Raw genomic sequence first — 20524 nt, 5'->3', positions numbered from 1 at the left:
CGTCCCCGTCAGATTTCGTGACACTTGTCTTAATATAATCTAGTGTGCTTCACATGAATGTGAACACAATACAAATGTATTTCATGCATAAGCATGAAAAAAAAATGCAGCTGGTATAGCTGCCAACTACTTAACAGAAAACTCCACAAAGTATTGTTTAGAAAAAGTGTTATACTACATGAACTTCTTATGGTAAAGGAACAGTTCATAGCAGAATGAAAATTCTGTCATGAATGACTTACCCTTAGGCCATTTACAAGCGTAAGGCTTTGAGGATGATTTTTTTTTGTCTTTTTGAGAATGGCTTTGTTCGTCTTTGGTAGCCTACACAAACCAAGATGAGGTTCAAGAGCTTTCTGACTCCCCCATAGACAGCAACGCAACGTACAATAAAAGTGCAGAAAGTAGTAAAGACATCAGTAAATTAGTCAAAGTGACTCCAGTAGTTTAACCTTGTGTTTATAAAGCGCTGAGCATGGGTGTCGGAAGCACCAAAAAAACTCAGTTCACTTCAATGGAACAGTTTTTTCACAGCAATGGCGGTTCATGGAGCCTCTTAATAGTTCCCGGAAGTTACTAGCAACGCAGAGCGGCAGCAAAACAGACTGATTGAGATGAACTTTAAACACAATTAAAGACGTAGGACATTTAATGAATAAAATAATTACAGAAATAAAGAATTAAAAGAACAATTCAAACTTCCTGGAACTATGCGAAGACTCCATGAATCACGTGACGGCCGAAGATGTTTAGCTTCCGTTGTCACTACTCTATCAACAGCTCTGGGTGGGTCCTCCCCAAGAAAGAAATGTAAAGTGTAAAAACGATACTGCTTTACCAACAGTTTCAGTGGTGTAGTGAGAAAGTAGTTTTGATACTAACGCAAGTTCGTAAGTTCGAATCCGTCTTTTCCCGAACTTGCTCTTCTACATTTTCTCATTAAATATTAGATCACACAGGCATTAATTTTCAACAAAATGAAGAAAATATTAGAAAAATGTCTGACAGGTGTTTAATAATAAAGTGTATGGTAAGGGGCAGTCGGGAGGTCATTATTGTCCCAATTAGTTGGCATCCATTGAATAATTTTAATAAATATAATAATTTACTCGTATTATGTATAATGTACAAGAATACTTTGTTTACCTTGCTGTGTCGAAATTAAATGGAGTTTAATTTATATGGACTCTGAATGAGCCAGGTGGAATGGATTTGTGGAATGAGTTTTTTTTGTTTGATTGTTTTGATTATTAGATTTAGTAGATTATCAGTCATCAGCATTGCAGTTTTAAGAACATAAAAAATAGTCAGCTGAAATTTGATCGAATACATTTATGATAGATGACTTTGTATTGTAGTTGTAATGTGTGCTAATCAACACATCTTTTGCATGTGTGAGGAATTGTTGTTGTTGGAAATAACAGTTTTATATTTATATTTTAAAATTCAGCTTTCATCCATAAAAGCCCATTTTCAGAAGCCATCTCACCAAAAAACAAATACAGCCTTGAAGAAATCTAAGGCATCAAGCTGTGAGGTCAGTTCAATTGTAAGTTTTCAGTCAATATACAGTATTTCCTGTAACCCTTGTTGAATAAACATTTTATTTAACAGCTAATTTTATTTGACACCGGCATGTGGTGTCTATGTATTGATTCATCACACAAAGAACAAATACTATTATTAGACATGTTTTTTTATGTTTAGCTTATTAATTGTACTGTGTAAATACAAAAGAAATACATCAACATTTCCAGCTTTGCAAAAGCCTTTTATGATCATAGTTTAGTATTATTCAAGTCTTTGTAAGACAAACCACTGCTTGGTAACAATAAACCTCCTCATTCTTACTTAATACTGTATAGTATACTGTATGTCTGTCTGTCTATCTACAGTATATCTACAATGAAAACTACTGCTTCATTCATGCTTCATCCTTCAAACCACAGATAATGTAATGTTTTGTTTAGCAGAGAGATGAAACAGCAGAAGTCAGACCAGATCGACACTTACAGCAGGAAGAGACTGGAGAAACAGAGCGTCTATTTCGCAAACTTCATCTTGAAAGCAAGAAAGATAAACTGAGAGCTGCAGATGTTCTTCAGATATCATCACATTCATTACAGTCTCGTGAGTCTTGTGCTGAAGAAGAGCTGGTGAAGAATTATCTACAGAAACTACTGATGATGAACTACAGAGCAAGAAACATTAAAACTAAAGAGACCAATGAACATCATCAAACACAAACAGACAAAGACATGAAAAAACCCAAGGGTGATATTTTCAATGAAGCGTCTTCGTCTAATGCAGTAACAAGTAAACCAGACTCTATTCACCCGATGGATGTTCAGATGGCCGTGTTTCATTGTGCTGATAGTTTCCTAAAGCAGATGATGGTCACTAAACTCTCTCAGTGTCAGTTTGCTCTTCCTCTGCTTGTTCCTGATCCATTCACTCAACACATTGAGTTTCCTCTCTGGACATTCAGACATATCAACAAGAGCTGGAAGATCAGAAAAACTGACAATGACTTCATCAGTAAAGTGCAGTCAGTGTGCAAAGCAGAAACTCCGATGGTGTCGTTCTTCAGGTTTGGTTCTGTGTCTTCATCTAAATCTCAGCTGATGAACAGTCTGATCAATGAGAGACACAACACGTTCTTCCACAGAAACTGTCCAGGCAGCAGCAGAACCAGACTACTGATGGATGGAGTGGTGGAGATCGCCTGGTACTGTCCATCTGGAAAAGTCACTGATAAATTTACTGACTGTGTTGCCTTCTGTAATCTTCATGGTAATGCAGGAGACCACGAGACACAGATGAAGATCCTCACTGAAATGTCTTCAGTCAATGTTGTTCTTCTGACTAAACTTGACAAGAACGACAAAAACGCAACAAAGATTCAAAACCTGTACAAAGACAAAAAGCCACTCATTTGTATTCTTACTGAGGATGAATCTGCTGTTACTGAGATGAGAAAAGGAAAATACAAAATTGGTCTGAAAGACAGAAATCAAGCAGATGTATCTGAAGAACTCATAAGAGTCATAAATGATTGTCTCTCATCTTCAGCATCAGCTTCAGTGTTCAGACTTGAAGACGTGTCCAAACACTCAGATATCAGAGTAGATGAGGAAGATGATGAAGACTGCAGGAGAGGAAGAGAAGCAACACAAGAGATGATGAGTTTACTGAAGAATAAACCTCTGACAGAAATCAAAGAATCATTTCTGCCCTGTCAGGGGAAACTGTGGCATCTGTGGTGTCAGAAGAATAAAGAACTTCATCGACCTCAAGGGGAGGAACTAGAACAAGAAATAAGCAGAAAACACACAGAAATGAAGAACATTCGTGAAAAGCAACATCAAAATAACTTAAGTAAATTTATAAAGTCTTTTTTTAAAAACTTGCTTCCAAAAGATGCTAATTGGATTTTTTTCCTGAAATGGCTCAGAATTCTCATGGATGAATTCACCTCTGCTGATCTTTCTGGATTACATAACAAGTATAATGAGAGGTGGTCAGCTGTCATAAAACTGAAAGAAAATGCTAAACCTAAATCTGAACAAGCAGAACAACTCAAAGATGCACAAACAGAACTTGAGAGAACATCTGAAGAACTTCAATCAGCAACCTTTGGCCTGGAGCACATCATGAGAGAGATCGGTCAGATCTATGAATCATGTTCATCTGTGAAGAAGAACAAAACAGATCTTCAGTTTGACTTCTCTTCTCTCCCGAGTGTTGCAGCAGAGATGATGATCTCTGGATTTCCACTGGAGCTGATGGATGGAGATGCTGCTCATGTTCCTGTCATGTGGGTTACTGCAGTTCTAGATAAACTCATCCAGAAACTGGGAGATCAGAGAGTCTTTGTGCTGTCAGTTTTAGGGATTCAGAGCTCTGGGAAATCCACCATGTTGAATGCCATGTTTGGACTTGAGTTTGCAGTCAGTGCCGGCCGCTGCACCAGAGGAGCGTTCATGCAGCTGATCAGAGTGTCAGAGGACATGAAACATCAGATGAAGTTTGATTATATTCTGGTTGTTGATACTGAAGGTCTTCGGGCTCTTGAACTGGCTGAAAAATCCACAAGACATCATGACAATGAACTGGCCACATTTGTTGTTGGTCTTGGTAATCTGACATTGATCAACTTCTTTGGAGAAATTTCTTCTGATATGCAGGATATTCTTCAGATTGTTGTTCAGGCCTTTCTGAGGATGAAGAAGGTCAAACTGAAGCCCAGCTGTATGTTTGTACATCAGAATGTTTCAGACGTCACAGCTGGAGAGAAAAACATGGAGGGAAGGAGACGACTGCAGAAGACATTGGATGAGATGACAAAACTCACTGCTAAAGATGAAGTCTGTGATGCAGAATGTTTCAGTGATGTCATTAATTTTGATGTTCGTCATGATGTGAAGTATTTTGCTCAGCTGTGGGAGGGAAGTCCACCCATGGCACCACCAAACCCAAACTACTGTGAGAATATTCAAGAACTAAAAGAGACTATTATCTCAAGGGCATCAAAATCAACAGGTATAAGGCTGAAAGACATCTGTAAGCGAATTGAAGATCTCTGGGAGGCTTTACTGAATGAACGATTTGTGTTCAGCTTCAGAAATGCTGTGGAGATTTCAGCATACAGGAGACTGGAGACAGAATACAGCAAATGGACGTGGACTCTTCACAGTGCCATGCTGGAAATAGAGAACAAACTACACAATCAAATAGAAAATGAAGCAATTCATGAGATTGATAAAACTGATCTTCAAAGAGAACTGAGAGAAAAAAGCGAAGCTGTAAATAAATCAATCTCAGAATTCTTTGAAAAAGCCACAGATGCAGATATACTGATTCAATGGAAAGCATCATTTGAAATAAAAATCAAAGAGCTTCAAGAGAACATTGTGAGACAAACAGAGAGAAAGTTAAATGTGATTCTTCAGCAGCGAGACCTGAAGAAAAAGGTTGATGCTCAGAGGACACATCATGAAAACACTCTCTTAGAAAAGAGCAAAGAACTTGCATTAAAACTTAAAGACAAAGCAAACGACAAAGAAACTCTGAAGAGAGAGTTTTATTTGTTCTGGGAGGAGTGTGTTAAGAAGATCACCACAGATTCTCCTCTAATCAAAGACATCGACATACTGAAAGATGTGAAAATACTCCTCAGTGACATCCATGAAAGTGTCCATGTAGACACCTGGAAGAACATCAGGGATATTTTTACTGTGCCGAGTTATGCAGGTTATGTTCAGTTCAAGAGATCCAGTGGAGTTACAGGACATGTAATAAATGTCTTCAAAACTGCCAAACACAATTTGGGTTATTCTCTCTCTGAAAAACATGAACGCGAAATAAAGGCCTTAATCACTGACATTGATCAGCAGATAGACACAATGATTAGGTCATTTAACATTTCCAAAATGGGCTACAGCAACAGCTGCATTCAGAAACTCACAGATTATATCAAGGTAAGAATTACAGATTATCAGAAAGAGTCAGATAAGTATGTGTTCAAGAGAGAATTCTTCATTGATTTGGTATTTTCTATACTTAAGAGAGCAAATGTGACATTCACTGATCAACACAAAATGTTCATGGAAGCCAATGATCCTGTTCTTTATCTGAAGAAGAAAAGTGTAGAGTACTTTAGTATTTTCCAGAAATACTGTCAAGGAGCAACATCAGCTGCTATTTTTGGTGAGATCATCTGTCAGAAACTGAGGACACCCATTGAACATAGTGTCTACATACAGACCGCCAGAGATTTAGCAGATGAGATGAGATCAAACTGTCCATCAATGAATGGAAACAGATCAAATCTTGAGAAACACATCCTGAAGAGACTGGCAGAAGAGAACTTTGACAAATGCTTGACGTACATTCATTATCCCAGAGATCACTTCAAGAGTTTCATCAGAGATGAAGTGAGTCAGTACATGAGAGATAAATTCAGTGTCAGTGTTGAGCTCAAGATGAGTCAGAACATTGAACTCCTGCAGAAGAAGATCATGAAAGCAGCACATGAATCTACTCAACGTGTTGAAGAGAACAGTGGAGTTGTTGATGTGTGGTTGAGGTTTTTCACACTGAAGCTCTCAGGTGTTCTGATGTTCTCCGTGAAGGACTTCAGTGGAGTCAACCATGATGACGTTGATGATTTCAAACTTCTAGAAGACGTGATAAGAAAAGAACTTCCTCCAGTAATGTCTGACATCAGCAGAGAGTTGAGAACTGGTTCATTTGATGAAAAACTGGATGTGAACAACAGACCAGATGAGATTCTGATTGATCACTTCTGTCAGTGCTGTTGGGTTCAGTGTCCTTTCTGTAATGCCATCTGCACCAACACAATACCAAACCATACTGGAGATCACAGTGTTCCTTTCCATCGTGTCATCGGACTGAATGGCTGGTTTTACAAGAAGACAACCAACTTAAGTATCAACATCTGCACATCATCAGTAGCAGGCAATGGATGTTTTTATCCGAATGCCTCAGATGACAAAGTCCCCTGGAGAGAATACAGAACAGCAGGAGGAGTTTATGCTGAATGGAGCATCACCCCTGACCTCACTGAGCTGCCCTACTGGAAATGGTTTGTGTGCAGATTCCAGAAAGATCTGGAAAGACATTATAATAAAACATTCCAGAGCACTGGTAAGATTCCAGATGAATGGAGAAAAATCACAAAACAGGAAGCTACTGAGAGTTTGGACAAATACATCTAACGAAATGAGGTCAGGTTTTTAATTCACAAAACACAGTCTGAAAAGACTAAATGCACACATTTAACAAATAATTGTTTAAAATAGTTCATAGTTCATCTGACGTAACATCTGCATGTGCATTCGAAGTGTGCACACTACAAGTCTGCAGATCTACAACTGTTGCACATTGTGTGACGGGCTTTAGGACACAACATCATTTAAGCTCATGTACTGGAATGTTTTCGAGTTCAGTTTTACAAGGCACTTACAATGAAAGTAAACCGAACCTGGCAATAAATGCTGAAATACACACTCTTGATAGTATAGCCACAAGATTGAAGTACTGTGATTGTGAGACATTGTGTGAGAAAATCGCCTTTGAAGTTGTTAATCAGACGTGCTGTAGCAGGTTGTTGCTAAGAAGAAACTGGTTTGTTTTAACTCTCTCTATTGGCTTACTGCTGTAATGACGTTGTGGAAAGTAGATGAACCCGAAAGCATCCACTCACAAAAATAAAGTTTTGATATATCGACGGTATGGAATTTACAAAATATCTTCATGGAACATAATCTGTACTTAATATTCTAATGATTTTTGGCATAAAAGAAAAAATCTATCATTTTGACCCATACAATGTATTCTTGGCTATTACTAAATGTTCTCGTGCTACTTAAGAGTGGTTTTGTGATCCAGGGTCTTAAAAAATTAACTTTTGTAATCTGATGGTTTTTGCTAAAAACTTCATGTAAAAACATATGTTGCTAAAAATACATGGTATGATCAGCATGTATCTTTTCTTAACAAATCGTTTATCTTTTTCTTGATGTTAAGCCAGTTAGACCATGTTTAGATCTTTTAAGCAAGTGAACACTCTTAAAAATAAAGGTGCTTTAAAGGTTCTTCACAGCGATGCCATAGAAGAACCAATTTTGGTTCCACAAAGAACCATTCAGTCAAAGGTTCTTCAAAGAACCATCTCTTTCTCACCTTTTTTATAATCTGAAGAACCTTTTTTGTAAAACAGAAATGTTCTTCAGATGTTAAAGTGAAGTGAAAGTGACCTATTAGTCAGATATGGTGACCCATACCCGAAATGTGACCTCTGCATTTAACCCATCCAGAGAGTAGTGAACACACGTACACCCGGAGCAGTGGGAACCAAAAGGTTCTTCTATGTCATCGAACAAACTTTTGAAGCACCTTTTTTAAGAGTGTAGTAAAATTCTCAAGGGGATAATATTCTCCTGCATATAGGAAATATCAATCTTTTTCTTTTCTTTCTTTCTCTCACTTGCTTAATTTGTGCTTAATTTGATAAATGCATTAAAAAAACATAACTTTTTTCATCATGACAATTGTTTCTTGGTCGTTTTTTTGAATACTTTTGTTCTGATACACAGTTGATCATCTGTCTCACACAAAATACAACCTCAATACTCACCGTACCCTATTTATAAGACAATATAGTAAATCAAATATTCTGACGTCTGATTTTTTTCTGTTTACTTAAGAAAAAACCTGATTGTTTAGATGAAGACTCACCAAGATGGGCATTTTGATCCCTAACGATTAACGCAGGGCTGACCGTACTATTTTAACATTCACAGCAACAAATGCCACATTTAGGATCAACTCTAGACATGCTTCATTTATTAAGAAATAATGAAAGAATCGCCCACACACGTCCATAAAACAGCTTCTGAGTTGACTGTCTGATTACTTTTGGTCCCTTAAAAAATAGGGGAGGAACATATTCAAGAGCTGTAATTCCTAAATCCTTTAGCCAATTTGGGTACTCGCTAAATAAAGCTGAAATGGGGCACTTTACGCCAATATTCATAATATATCTTTTGCTAAATAGCAAAAATGTGACTGTATGGACCTAACTGTTTGTTTAAGGCAATACTAAACTACTAAAGCTTAACATTTTCAACATCCAGAATCTGCAAGGTGTTTGTAAACTTTTGACCACTGTATATGCGTTATAAACTACTTTAGTGGTGGACTACATGCATAGGCCTACATGAAGTGACTTATTTTCAACAGTGATCGATAGAAGATAGCTACAGAAATTTATCAAAACAATCGTTATGAAAATGAAAACATATGTACGTTCACACAAAAGTTATCCATATTCATGCACACTGCACCGAGTTTATGATTATAAATGATATTTTACCAAAAGACGAGTTGACACCTCACTCTTCTCTGACTGGAACCTGGAGGCAGGGGCGGGAAAACGCCGTGGGCGTGGTCAACATGTCAACCCAGCGTGGCCAATAGAAACGGGTACATTTTTCTATTTTTAATGTTTTATCATCCTTTATCATCAAGTCTAGCATGTTGAATGGAAATGAAACCAAGCTCAATACGTTTTCATCTGTAGTTGTAAGAGTAAATAACATTTAACTGACATTCGTTTTTTATTATTTTTCTGTGAGTTAAAAACGCTAAATTTATCTTTTCAATTCCCAGCTATGCCTCAAAAAATCATATTGTAAACTGTATAAAATATGTAAATAGATTTTGTATAGCCTTTCCAATTTTGAGGCCCATTTCCTTGCGACAATCAACATTTGTGTCGGACAAAATACACTACCCATAATGCCCTGTTGTAAACAGGAAGCGCGTCAGAGGCTCCACTGGTTTCAAACATGTAGGACTGTAGAGAACTGATACACAAGAAGAGCTTCGGATAAAATCATTTGAAGGAGTGAATAGTGTTGTTTTCTTTAAAGTAAAGTATCGCTTTTTTCGGCAGTTCTGCGTGCCAGTTTGACTTGATAAAGAACCGATTCATCAGACCCAACGCGATTCCATCCAGAACACAAGATAGTTTCTGATTTGATCATCTGAATATTCAGATTCATGTTTTGATGATCCGGAATCAGAACCAGAGTCTCTCGTGGATCCAGAGCAGGATTTTGTTGATGATCAGATCGTGCTCGTGCATTTGTCGCGCTTTCGCTGGTTTCCATTGGTAACGGGGACGCGCACAGATTTTTGCCATGGTATAAATCACTTTCCTTATTTCTGTTAAAACAGTAATATAATTTAACTGCATTTATATTAAGTTGCGGTGTATCTTAAAATATACCATACTGTGTACACACCATAGTTCACATGCAATAAAATATGGTACCACATAATGACCTAAAAAGTGATGTGTTTATTTGTTTACACAGCTTATCTATGTATCTATTTTTAATCAAACAATGTGGAAACCAAATAACATATTTTTTGTATCTTTTTGCAGACTTTAAAGCAGAAGAAAGGTCTCAGAGGTGATTACATGCAGTAGATGTGCTGTACATACAGCTCTCAGTGTGTTTTATAGACTGAATTGTAATGTTTGTGTCTTTCTCTCAGGCTCCATTGATGATGTCTTAGGAGATCTTCTGGGAGATGATGATGATGAGGGTATGAGTCTGTTCTCTGTGGGTTTATGGATAAATATATTCCCTGTTCCTGAAATATTTTAACAGTATGTTTCTGTGGTCCGCAGGCCCGGCGAAGCTCCGATCTCCAGCTGCCGGACCCCGCAAACCTACAGGTGTCCTCACATCACGCAGTGGGAAGAGGTGAGCGCTGATGAAAGCTGATTGGTTAAGAGCCACCAAATGATTCATGGGAAATACTTTGACCTGCATTCAGGCTATATTAAGCAATACACATTAAACACGTTTTGAATGATGTGCCCGAGCATCTCTACTCTCTCTCTCTCTCTCACACCGCTCTTATGATCACAGTGTGTTTGTCACATGATGTGTGTTGTGCTTCAGGTCGCTTATAGATGATGATTTCTTCAGTAAACTGGCAGCAGAAGCCGAGAGGACAGATGAGGTGAGAAACAACCTGTAGGGAAGAAAATATGAAAAAATTACATTATTATGTTTTAATTCATTGACCTTCCTGTAAATCACAGTTAAAACACTTTAAACAAACTGGTCTGATAAATCTGATATATCTTCTATAGATATCTTGTATCGGTGTGAATCTGGTTTGTTTCTCAGGGTTCTGATGTATCTGAAGCTGATCCGGCTGCTCTACTGGACAGCATGAAAGTAAATATATCCTCATTCTACTAATAGATGACTAATAGTGAACATTTAAATATTTTAAGCTCGCTCTATAAATAAAGTCCAAGAATTTTATATAGAATGTATGTATTTCTCCTTCTCTTCTGTAGAACATGGATGATATGGACGCTGACCTGTTTAGCTCTAAGAAGAAGCCGAGCTCAGCTCCCGTTCAGAGGAAAGAGGAAGAACCTTCCATATTTCCAGACAAGAGCAAAACTTCAGGTGAATGAGTTTTTTTAAAGGTCTTAACAAATGACATTCCTCTCATGTTTTTAAAATACTTCACGCACATTTGCAGACAAAACGGTTCCTGAAGAGAAGAAGCCCAGTTCTGCTCCGGCGTCCACAGCGAGAAGTTACAAGAAGTTCAGTTTTCTTGGTGGGTGAAAACCAGATAAAACAGATTTCTCTTTCTGACGAACTTCCTTGTGTGTGGTGTTCATTCCCGCTCTATATCTCCAGCATGATTATTTCATTTTAGATAAAAAAATCTTAATTTGCTTCATTTTCACGCTGCATATATTTCAGATGATGATGATGATGATGATGGTGGTCTTGATCCACCTCCTCCTGATAGAGGTATCAAAACTAACTGGATGTTAAGAAACCTTCCTGTGATCTGATCTTCTTGTGACAGATAACGCCGACGATTCTTTCGATGATCTGCTGGACGACCTGGAGCCCAAACCGGAGCAGAAAAAGACGCATAAAACCGAGGCGACGTCGTCTTCCTCACCCGCTGTTTCCCACAAAACAGAGTCAGGTGAGAGAGATGACGTCACAGAGATCACACTCAACAGACGTGAACACAAGATAAAACTGAATGACGTGTGTGTGTCTCAGAGTCTCCAGCTGCTCGGGCGAGGAGGAGAGACGATCTGACGTTTGATGATGATGAGGATGACCTGATGGATGCTCTGGGCTTCGTCGAGACACCCAAAACACAAGGAAATGAACCGATACAGAAAAAAGAGAGGTGGAGTCTTGTTTTTCAAAAAGAGGAATATGTTTTTGTACGGTTTAAGTAACACATCTCTCTCTCTTCTGTGCGCAGTGACACTCCTCAGAGAGCTCGTACGAGACTGGATGAGATTCTCGGCAGAGGAACGTCTCCTCGTCTGCTGGAGAGACCCGTCACCGGAGAGAAGAAAGAGACTCGAGCGTCTGAGAACCAGACAGAGAAACCTCCAGAGAAGATCTCCGCAGTGAAAGGTGACGGCAACAATTTCAAATAAAGATTAAAGAAATGAATGAATTGTAACAGTGAGTCTTGTTTCTTTAGGTTCTGTGATGGATGAAGAGGACGTGACGTTTGGATCTTACCAGCCCACGATGGGCTCCACCCCCGAGGGACGTCAGTCTAGAAGACAGTCTGTCAGGTGAGTCTGGACGTAAACCATCACAGTTCTTCCTTTCATCTCAATACCTTTTCATTTTTATACAAACATTGTCATATTTGGATCATTCCAGATTCTCCACCGAAGACGTGAGCGCTCACTCTCCTGAACACAAAGCCAAACCCTCCACGCCAACCTCCACACGAGCCGCCCGTCCCAGATCAGACTGGCTCGGTCTGAAACAGGAAGAGGAGGAGCCCAAACAAACCGCCTCGGAAACCCTGAAGCCACCAGCATCTCCCTCAAGAAAACCTTCAAGCCAAGAGACGCCCGCTATAAAGACAACAGAACCGCCAGTCGTACCGTCCTCTCCTCAAACCACCCGACGACAAGTGAGGAGAGAGGACCACGAGGAAGATGATTGGCTCTCTGGAGCACTGAGTCGCAAGAAAGCGCAGTTTATCGGCCAATCAGAGGAGAGGGAGAGAAAACAAGAGAGTTCATTGGTTCTGGGGGAGGAAGTCAAGTCAAGCAGGTGAGAATAAACAACCCATAATCCAACTAAACTAAACGTTGTTTCTTCGTCACAAAGAAAAGATATCACAGTATTTATTTGTGTGACTGTCACAAATTGATAAAATCTTAAACAGCTGTAAAAATGTATTTCTTATTAAAGAAATCTACCTTACCTTTTCATTTAAACAAAATGATGAGTTATGAGAATAATATTGAATCGAACTAATTTGTCATGAAATTGAATGAATGTGATTGGTAGTCAAATATTTAGGGATGCACTGATTTGTTGGCCTTTGCTGATATCAAATGTATAACGTGATATACTACATGCGTTAAAGTGATAAATTAGGTCATCGTTTACTCACGCTCTTGTCATTTCAAACCGGTATGGCTTTTTTTCTTCTGCAGAACACAAAAGGAGATATTTTGAAGAATGTTGTTAACTGGCCCACATTCACTCGCACTGGTTTTGTGTTCAAACAATAGAAGTGAATGGGGGCCAGTGCTGTTCGGTTATCAACTTTCTTCAAAATATCTCCTTTTGTGTTCTGCAGAAGAAAGAAAGCCAAACAGGATTGAAATGATAAGAGTAAATGATGACTGAGTTTTCATTTTTGGGTGAACTATCACTTTAAGTTCTTAAAATGTATTTGAACTATATTTAAAAAACTAAAAATGATATACAGTAGCTAACGCAGTACACTCATGCAGAAACGTCTAAAAAAACATTTGGATAAATTGTGGAGCCTTTTTTGTTCTTATTCAATGTAAACCACTTGATCCTAATTGCTGTCATTTGTTTTTCAAGTCATATTTTGTTTTGACGGGTATTTAATTATTTGACACAAAGGAAGAGTTTGGATTATGCGAAAGACATACAAACCTCACACCGTTCACTAATAATTAAACTCATAGAATCTGAGCTGGTGTCTGTATAAAAGAAAACTCACTGGAGGATGTGTTGTGTTTCAGCTCTTCAACCGCACGCAGACGACCAGATGAACCTCCGGCTTCACACCAAGAGCCCAGGTACACAAACCACCGTCTTATATCCTGCACAGCGCTGCGTGAAACAGAACACAGCCCTTATCTTTGACATTACATTTACACTTATGCATTTGCCAGACGCTTTCATCCAAAGCGACTCAAATATGCTATTATACTATACATTTGTATCTGAGCATGTGCAGTCCCCGGGATCCAACCCATGACCTTGGCGTTGCTAGAGAGCTACAGGAGCTACAGTTATCTGTGGAAAGACCGCAGTGAAATGACTCGAGACGTGTGTGTTTGTGCGTGTGTTTTATTAGCCTGGATTCTGCTGACATCGCCAACACAACCAGAGAAGATCAACAGAGACCTGGTACTGTCAAAACACTACACACTGATTCTGTTTTCAGTGCAACAAACTGGAAATCTTTCAGCGCTCATTTCCCAGATATCTTCTTTTCCCTGTAAAGTCAGTCTAGTAAACACACCTGTCCCCCCCGACCACTAAACAATAGAATTTACCCCCAAACAAAAGAATTGAATTCCAGCACTCACCTGTAGTAACCGAATGACCAAATGGGTTTTTATCCTGGACATGTTTCATAAGCGTCACTCAGAGATGTTTTTCCTGCTTGTGGGTCAGAAGTACAGATGTGTGTCGGATGTTAATTCATCAGTGTAATGTTAAGAGACGTTTCAGTGTTACAGCAGACGTCACCTGCAGATGGCGCTGTTCCTCTGAGTCAAACTCAAACACCTGCAGATCCTCTTCAACATCTGCTCATGCAACAACAGGTGATGCACAAACACACACTCACACACACACACACACACTTATGTTTTTTTTTTTTTTTTTTTTCTTTTTTTTTTGTGTGTGTGTGTGCGTGTAGTTGGCTCAGTCTCAGCTGTGGAGTTTAAGCTCACATCAGAAACACAGAAGAGACACAGACGAGACATCAGGAGACATGATGACATCACTGCAGACACGCATCGTACAGCTGGAGGGACAGGTGCTCACAAACGCTTATCGGCTCATCCCGTCATTACTTATCAGAACTTTTGCTGTTAAAGAATTGAAACGACGCACTTCAGAATGAAGTTTAAATGCTACATAAATAATGAAATGAAATATTTCGTGTGTGTTCAGCTGAGAAGTTTACAGCTGGACCGAGATCAGAAACACATGCTGTTAGAGAGCGTTCAAGAGAGACACAAACAAGACACGCTGCTCATGGAGAACATGCACAGGTAACACTCCACGCACCACAAACACATACAAGACACACAGGTAACACGCGTGTCGCCGTCTCCTCTCAGAGCTCGTGTGAAGCTGCTGGAGGAATCGGCCGCTCAGCGAGAGCTCCGAGCCCGGCAGGAGAACGAGGACCTGGCGGAGAGACTGGCAGCCGTCACGCGCATGGCGGAGCAGGAACGGGCGGAGCTCCAGACGCAGTACCTGCGCAGACTGACACAATGCCAACAGGACCGAGACCGAGAGGTGGAGAGGCTGCGAGACCTGCAGAGGTGAAAGACGACACTTCAATCACAATCCTGATGATGACGGGTGCTTTATGGTTTCTTGACTAACGCGTGTCTACAGGAAGTCCATTCTGGAGATGAAGCGAGATCATGAAGATCAGATTCAGCGTCTGAAGAAACTCAAGGACGAAGAGATCGACGCCGTCACCAGCGCGACATCGCAGACCAGGTGTCGCATCTCAATCCTGCCGGATATAATGTCACATCTGAAGCTCGCCAGAGATTCGCACACGGTTGAAGTGAGACGGACGGAGGTGAGAGTGTGTTTTGTGTGGGCAGGTCTCTGACGGTGGTCATCGAGCAGATGGAGCAGTTCTCCCGCAGGCTGGGCGATGTGTCGTCTCGCGTGGAGAGCACGCATGAGAACGCGGCTCAGGGTTTGGAGCTGGGAGCGAGACAGAGAGACGAACAGCTCCGAGTCCTGCAGGATCGCATGGGTCAGCAGCAGAGAGAGATGAGCGAGGAGAGGTCACGGCTCAGAGAGGTCATCGCTAAGATGGACACACAGCTCGCCGAACAACAGAGACAACTGGAGAAGGTCCGGAGAACACGACTCAGCATTTAAAGTCTGATTCATACTGAGAGACCGATTCAAAACAAATGTCTGGTTTTGATGTGTAATGTAGGGATAGACGTTAATCAGATCTGTAAAGAGTGATGTGTTTGTGTGTTTTCAGGAGCGCTGGCGGGTCACATCAGAACAGGCTAAAGCTGAATCTGCTCTAAGAGGAGTCGAGGAGGAGAGACGGACCATGATGCATCAGTTCAGCATGGAGAGGGAGGAGCTGGAGAGGGCAAAGGTCAGTTAGAAACAACATTCTCTGCCGTCTACACAGGGAACTTGTAAGGGAGCATCAGAGCTGGAATGAAACATCACAATTCAGTATTGATTATTGATTATCAGTATTCTAATCCGTACAGTGTGTTGATTCAGAAAGAGTATCGATGAGGTACATTTACCTCAGTAAATGTAGTAGCTGTACGTGTTTCTGTCAGAGTGCTCTGTTAGAGGAACAGCAGTCTGTGATGCAGCACTGTGCTGAGGAACGCAGGAAGCTGGCGGCGGAGTGGACACGGTTCCACACGCAGGAGAAGACGAGACAGGAGCGGGTGGAGAAAGAGGCCAGCCGGGCGCTGGAAAGAGACGCTCAGCGAGAGGGATCCATCATCAATATGGCACAGGTAATAACACACACACATACATTATACTACTGTACGACAGACTTAACTATCCTTTTAAGACAAATGAAATCTAAATCTGACAAAATGATCTTTAAACAATGGAAAAGAATTGTAATAAGTGTGTAAACGTGTGTGTTCAGGAGCAGGCCGAGCTGAAGCTTCGAGCTGGAGAGTTGAAACAGAAAGAGGAATCGCTCCAGAGAGAGAGAGACGGTCTGGAGAACATGAGACAGGAGCTGGAGAGAGAGCGAGACAAACTCGGCACGGCCGCACTGCGACTCAAGACGCGAGCAGAGGAGGTGGAGAGCTTCAGTAAGGTAAAAACCACACAAACGCAGGTGTGATGTGCTGGTGTGGACGTCATCATGATCACTGTGTGTTTGTCGTGCAGCTGGCGTCTGAACGCTTTGAAGGGGGCGAGCGAGCGCTGAGAGAGGCCAGACAGCTGGAGACTCAACACCAGAGCCGACTACACAACATCCACACACAGATGGAGAGACTCCGACAGCAGGAGCAGAGCTTACAACAGGTCACACACACACACACACACACAATCACGTACTGGATGTATAACATTGATATTAATCATGTTTACATCGTTGCATGAAATATTCACGAAGAATAACCTGCCCACATATCATTTAGCTTTATTGTGCTGCACTGAGATGGTTTGTTACTTCTTTGCGTTATTGACTCTTTATCGTCGTTGTAATTAGAATAAGAGTCCTCTGACACCAGACTTACCTCAGTCACATCTGTGTTCTCTCTCAGGAGCGTTTGAGAATGACGGGTCATCGCAGAGATGTGGACAGACTGAGACACAGTTTTCCTGTCAATCCTCCAGCACCTGTAATCACAGGTACATCATCATCATCATCAGCGCATTCACCTTCCCGTCACTGCATGTGTGTGACTGATCATGTGTGTGTGTTAGATCTCTCACCGGCGTTCACCAGCACACACGTGACATCTGCTGCTGCTGCGAGTCCTGCACCCGCTGAACTACACGCTAAACTCGCCCTCATCAAACACACGGCTGAGAAGGTACAGCATCCCATAATCTGAGTCAGAAATGACCAGATAAACATCTCAGAACTACAACTCTCATGGCTGTTGTCACACTGCTCTGAGCAGATCTTGTTTTCTCATCAGACACACCCGATCATGAGCTTCATGAACTCAAGGCCGTTTCTCAGTATGCGTTCTTGCATCCTCGTGTTCTCGCTCTACCTCATCAATAACCGTCAAAGTCCCGTTCCAATACTCAAGAACGCATGAAAGTACCAGGATGTGTTCTTGATATCAAGGATGCACTCAATGCAGACTCGCGCGTTCCGAACCCGCTTGAAGTCCCATGAGCGGCGCATCCATCCAAGTTCGTTCTTCCGAGGCTGCCTCGCAGGACCGCTCTCCACGAGAACGTTTGTTCTTTGCGTTCGTGGAATTGAGAAACGGCCTACGCGTGTCAGACAGAAACCCAAAACATGCAGAGCAGTGCGTCACCAGGAACATGATTGACAAACACTCTTCTAGATCTCATGTCAAGTGTTGCCTTGTTTCCATAAAAAAAGGATCGTTTAAATTCCAGCAGTAAGTGTTGAACAAATAATATTTGACTGAAATGCTTTTATTGAAATATACTCCAAAATATATTCTACCAGTTATAGATTTTTGTTAGTAAAAGTACAAAAAAAGTCTCCAAACTATAACCATCACAATAGCAGACTTTCACCGTGTTATTGTGGTCAAAGGAACTTAAAATAGCCGTTGGTTTTTAATAGATAATGCCAAGAGTCAAATTCAGCTTCAATTTGTCAAACCAAACTTGACGTGCAAGCGTAGTGTTGGAAGACTTAAGACAGTTTTGCACCGATATATTGCAAAACCCCTAATTCAAACCCATGTGTACAATGACGGTCACCTTATTTTATTTGTAACATTTTAAATGTCTAACAAAATTGCGAATGAAGCTAGAGACTGAGAGACTGGTGACTTCCACTGGACTCGTTTGTAAAGGGAAACGAGATACAAATCTCAAATCAACTAAACATCAGTACAAATAGAGATCACATGAGCATTTGCGCAGTTTGGTCTCAAGGGTTTACAGCTACTTTAAATTACACCAATGAAATGATTTATTTCAGACGCTTGTCATTCATGTCACCCACAGGACAGAGACTTCCTGCAGGAGGAGCAATACTTCCTGGACACGCTGAAGAAAACCTCATACAACCTAAACACATGACTACGCAGACACTGGAAAACATTTTAAACTCTTTATTAACAACTTTGATACTTTAATAAATACAAGAATTTGAGTTTTGTTGTGGTCTGTTTGACATCTCTCCATCAGTCATCATGGTCACTTTAAAGGATTTTTCACTTCCTGTGAAGAGAAAGGAATTCATTAGTGAACCGGTCACTCGGACAGACGTTAACACATGAATGACCTGCACAAGCCTCAGGTTACCAAAGTCCACACGTTATCTTCAGACAGGGATAACTTTTTTTCATCATGGGCTAGTTACAATGGCAACTTCTTTCAAAAAGATTTACCCAAAACAACGGAAGGATTCTGGGCCAGAAACTGTGGTTTAGTTCACACGAACATGTTTTGGCACCAAACACCTCGGACCGGCTCCAGCAGAAGCTCTCGATTCATCTGTAAAGACAAACTGGAGTCAGAACAGCTTGGTGATGCTTACATGAAGCGTTTTTTTGGTTTTGTATCCTCAGAATAACTGCTTTTCCATCGTCAGTTATCGCATCAGACGGCACTTCCTATGTAGCGTTTTCATCTCGGGAACATGCATAGCGTGATAAGTCAATCACAACTTCAAGGATGTTTACCTGATCAATATTCGGGTGAAGATCATCTGTAAAAGACAAAGACATCATCAGATCTGGTGTTTACAGCACACGTGCACATCATGTCTGCAGATTGTGCGTCTCAGAATGATTTCGCTTTGCCATCGTCAGTTATCGCATCAGACGGCACTTCCTATACAGCGGTTATCGTCACAGACCACACCGAACATCAAAATTGCTGTAAACACGATTTAACCAAGTAAACCGCGATTCTGGATCAACACTGCTGGTCCCGTTCGTCCATTTCGGTCAACCAATCAGAGTCCAGGATTAGGACTTTATTTTAACCCGTTCTCATTTCATGAATGAGGGTTTCTTTGACAAACATGATCCAGGAACACGTCCTACTTGGCAAAACCAAGAACGCTTTCAAACTTAAATGGACACTTGAAAAGATCATAAAAAGTAATATTTAATAAGAATAATAAAAAAGTTGTAATACCCACCTCTACAGTAAGAGCTTTAAACGCGCGAGTAAGACTCCATCATATATCATCCAGTCTACAAAGATAAATGAGGATTAATGAAAACCTATTATATGTACTTAAACACTTTATAAGCTAAAATACAGACTTTAAACTGGTCGAATGATGAGAACGACACGAGGGCCATTCTTGAGCGCTTAAAAACGCTTTAAAACAGCCACAATTCTTCAATAAAATATAACACTTACGTCGATCACGGTGGTTTGGATCCGTTGCGATCGGATTTTGGATGCACGCATCGTGTTTAACAATAAATCAGCACACAGCCTTCACAAACGTGCACATAAGCACGTGCCGACGAAGAGAGAGAACGACTACGAGCGCGCATGCGCATTTATATGCTCGAGTGCGTCACGACCCATGTGACAATCCTGACGACTGCGCGCTGCGTGCAACATTTTACCAAATAAAAGCCATTTCAAACTTCGTTTTTAACACGTTTGCTTATCTTATGTACTTGTATTATATTTGATAAACTGCAGGTGTAAAGATAAAAATAAAATAGTTTATTTGACTTGTTAAATAATTGCGTGAAAAATTAAAATCAGACATACTGTTTGTAAAACAAAAATGTTTGCTGTTGTTAATCATGTGTTGTTTGATGAACAGATAGCTTTGCATATAGTAGTCTTCCTATAGTCACTTGTTTTTTGATGGCTCTGTTATTTAGGTTCTGGTAATTTACCTCTGAAACGTGATTGGAGTAAATCACAGTTATTGTATGTTAATGATTTGCTAATCACTGTTTTTTTTAATAAAAGAGATTGACAACAAGCACTTTTACTATCATGTCAGTAATAGTAAC

At 40.4% G+C, this 20524-nt stretch overlaps 1 protein-coding gene, 1 long non-coding RNA gene and 3 other non-coding genes across 7 annotated transcripts in view; 1 reads left to right on the top strand and 4 right to left on the bottom strand.

The window, feature by feature from the left end:
* The window catches only part of LOC130561091 (fas-binding factor 1 homolog), a 33704-nt gene extending 15058 nt beyond the window's left edge, over positions 1-18646 (top strand). The window contains exons 4-30 of one of the 3 annotated variants that reach the window (XM_057345213.1): positions 9977-10004; positions 10090-10140; positions 10226-10301; positions 10503-10563; positions 10734-10784; positions 10910-11024; positions 11101-11181; positions 11440-11565; positions 11646-11778; positions 11857-12014; positions 12085-12181; positions 12273-12674; positions 13628-13684; positions 13966-14018; positions 14346-14440; positions 14536-14655; positions 14793-14893; positions 14963-15169; positions 15246-15353; positions 15464-15722; positions 15862-15984; positions 16181-16366; positions 16507-16683; positions 16758-16895; positions 17138-17225; positions 17301-17410; positions 18537-18646. In XM_057345213.1, the coding sequence (XP_057201196.1) occupies positions 9977-10004; positions 10090-10140; positions 10226-10301; positions 10503-10563; positions 10734-10784; positions 10910-11024; positions 11101-11181; positions 11440-11565; positions 11646-11778; positions 11857-12014; positions 12085-12181; positions 12273-12674; positions 13628-13684; positions 13966-14018; positions 14346-14440; positions 14536-14655; positions 14793-14893; positions 14963-15169; positions 15246-15353; positions 15464-15722; positions 15862-15984; positions 16181-16366; positions 16507-16683; positions 16758-16895; positions 17138-17225; positions 17301-17410; positions 18537-18611 (3276 nt within the window). In that variant the 3' untranslated portion in view covers positions 18612-18646. Of the gene's footprint in view, positions 1-9332; positions 9732-9976; positions 10005-10089; positions 10141-10225; positions 10302-10502; positions 10564-10733; positions 10785-10909; positions 11025-11100; positions 11182-11439; positions 11566-11645; positions 11779-11856; positions 12015-12084; positions 12182-12272; positions 12675-13627; positions 13685-13965; positions 14019-14345; positions 14441-14535; positions 14656-14792; positions 14894-14962; positions 15170-15245; positions 15354-15463; positions 15723-15861; positions 15985-16180; positions 16367-16506; positions 16684-16757; positions 16896-17137; positions 17411-18536 lie in introns of those variants that run through there. The other 2 variants (XM_057345214.1, XM_057345212.1) reach the window with 2 other exon arrangements.
* LOC130561186 (uncharacterized) lies at positions 18639-20501 on the bottom strand. Its single transcript, XR_008963790.1, has 5 exons — positions 19908-20501; positions 19681-19735; positions 19217-19242; positions 18923-19028; positions 18639-18752 (listed from the first exon to the last, which is right to left on the bottom strand). It is a non-coding gene; the product is annotated as an uncharacterized LOC130561186 (long non-coding RNA).
* LOC130562327 (small nucleolar RNA R38) lies at positions 18821-18891 on the bottom strand. The gene has a single exon (XR_008963937.1). It is a non-coding gene; the product is annotated as a small nucleolar RNA R38 (small nucleolar RNA).
* LOC130562328 (small nucleolar RNA SNORD49) lies at positions 19097-19171 on the bottom strand. The gene has a single exon (XR_008963938.1). It is a non-coding gene; the product is annotated as a small nucleolar RNA SNORD49 (small nucleolar RNA).
* On the bottom strand, positions 19315-19392 carry LOC130562329 (small nucleolar RNA SNORD49). Its single transcript, XR_008963939.1, has one exon. It is a non-coding gene; the product is annotated as a small nucleolar RNA SNORD49 (small nucleolar RNA).
* Positions 20502-20524: the final 23 nt, after the last annotated feature.

Source organism: Triplophysa rosa, linkage group LG11 (genome assembly GCF_024868665.1).
Source record: "Triplophysa rosa linkage group LG11, Trosa_1v2, whole genome shotgun sequence".
NCBI classification, from domain to species: Eukaryota; Metazoa; Chordata; class Actinopteri; order Cypriniformes; family Nemacheilidae; genus Triplophysa; species Triplophysa rosa.
Note: the sequence above shows the minus strand (reverse complement) of the source record. Positions and strands in the feature narration are given on the sequence as shown.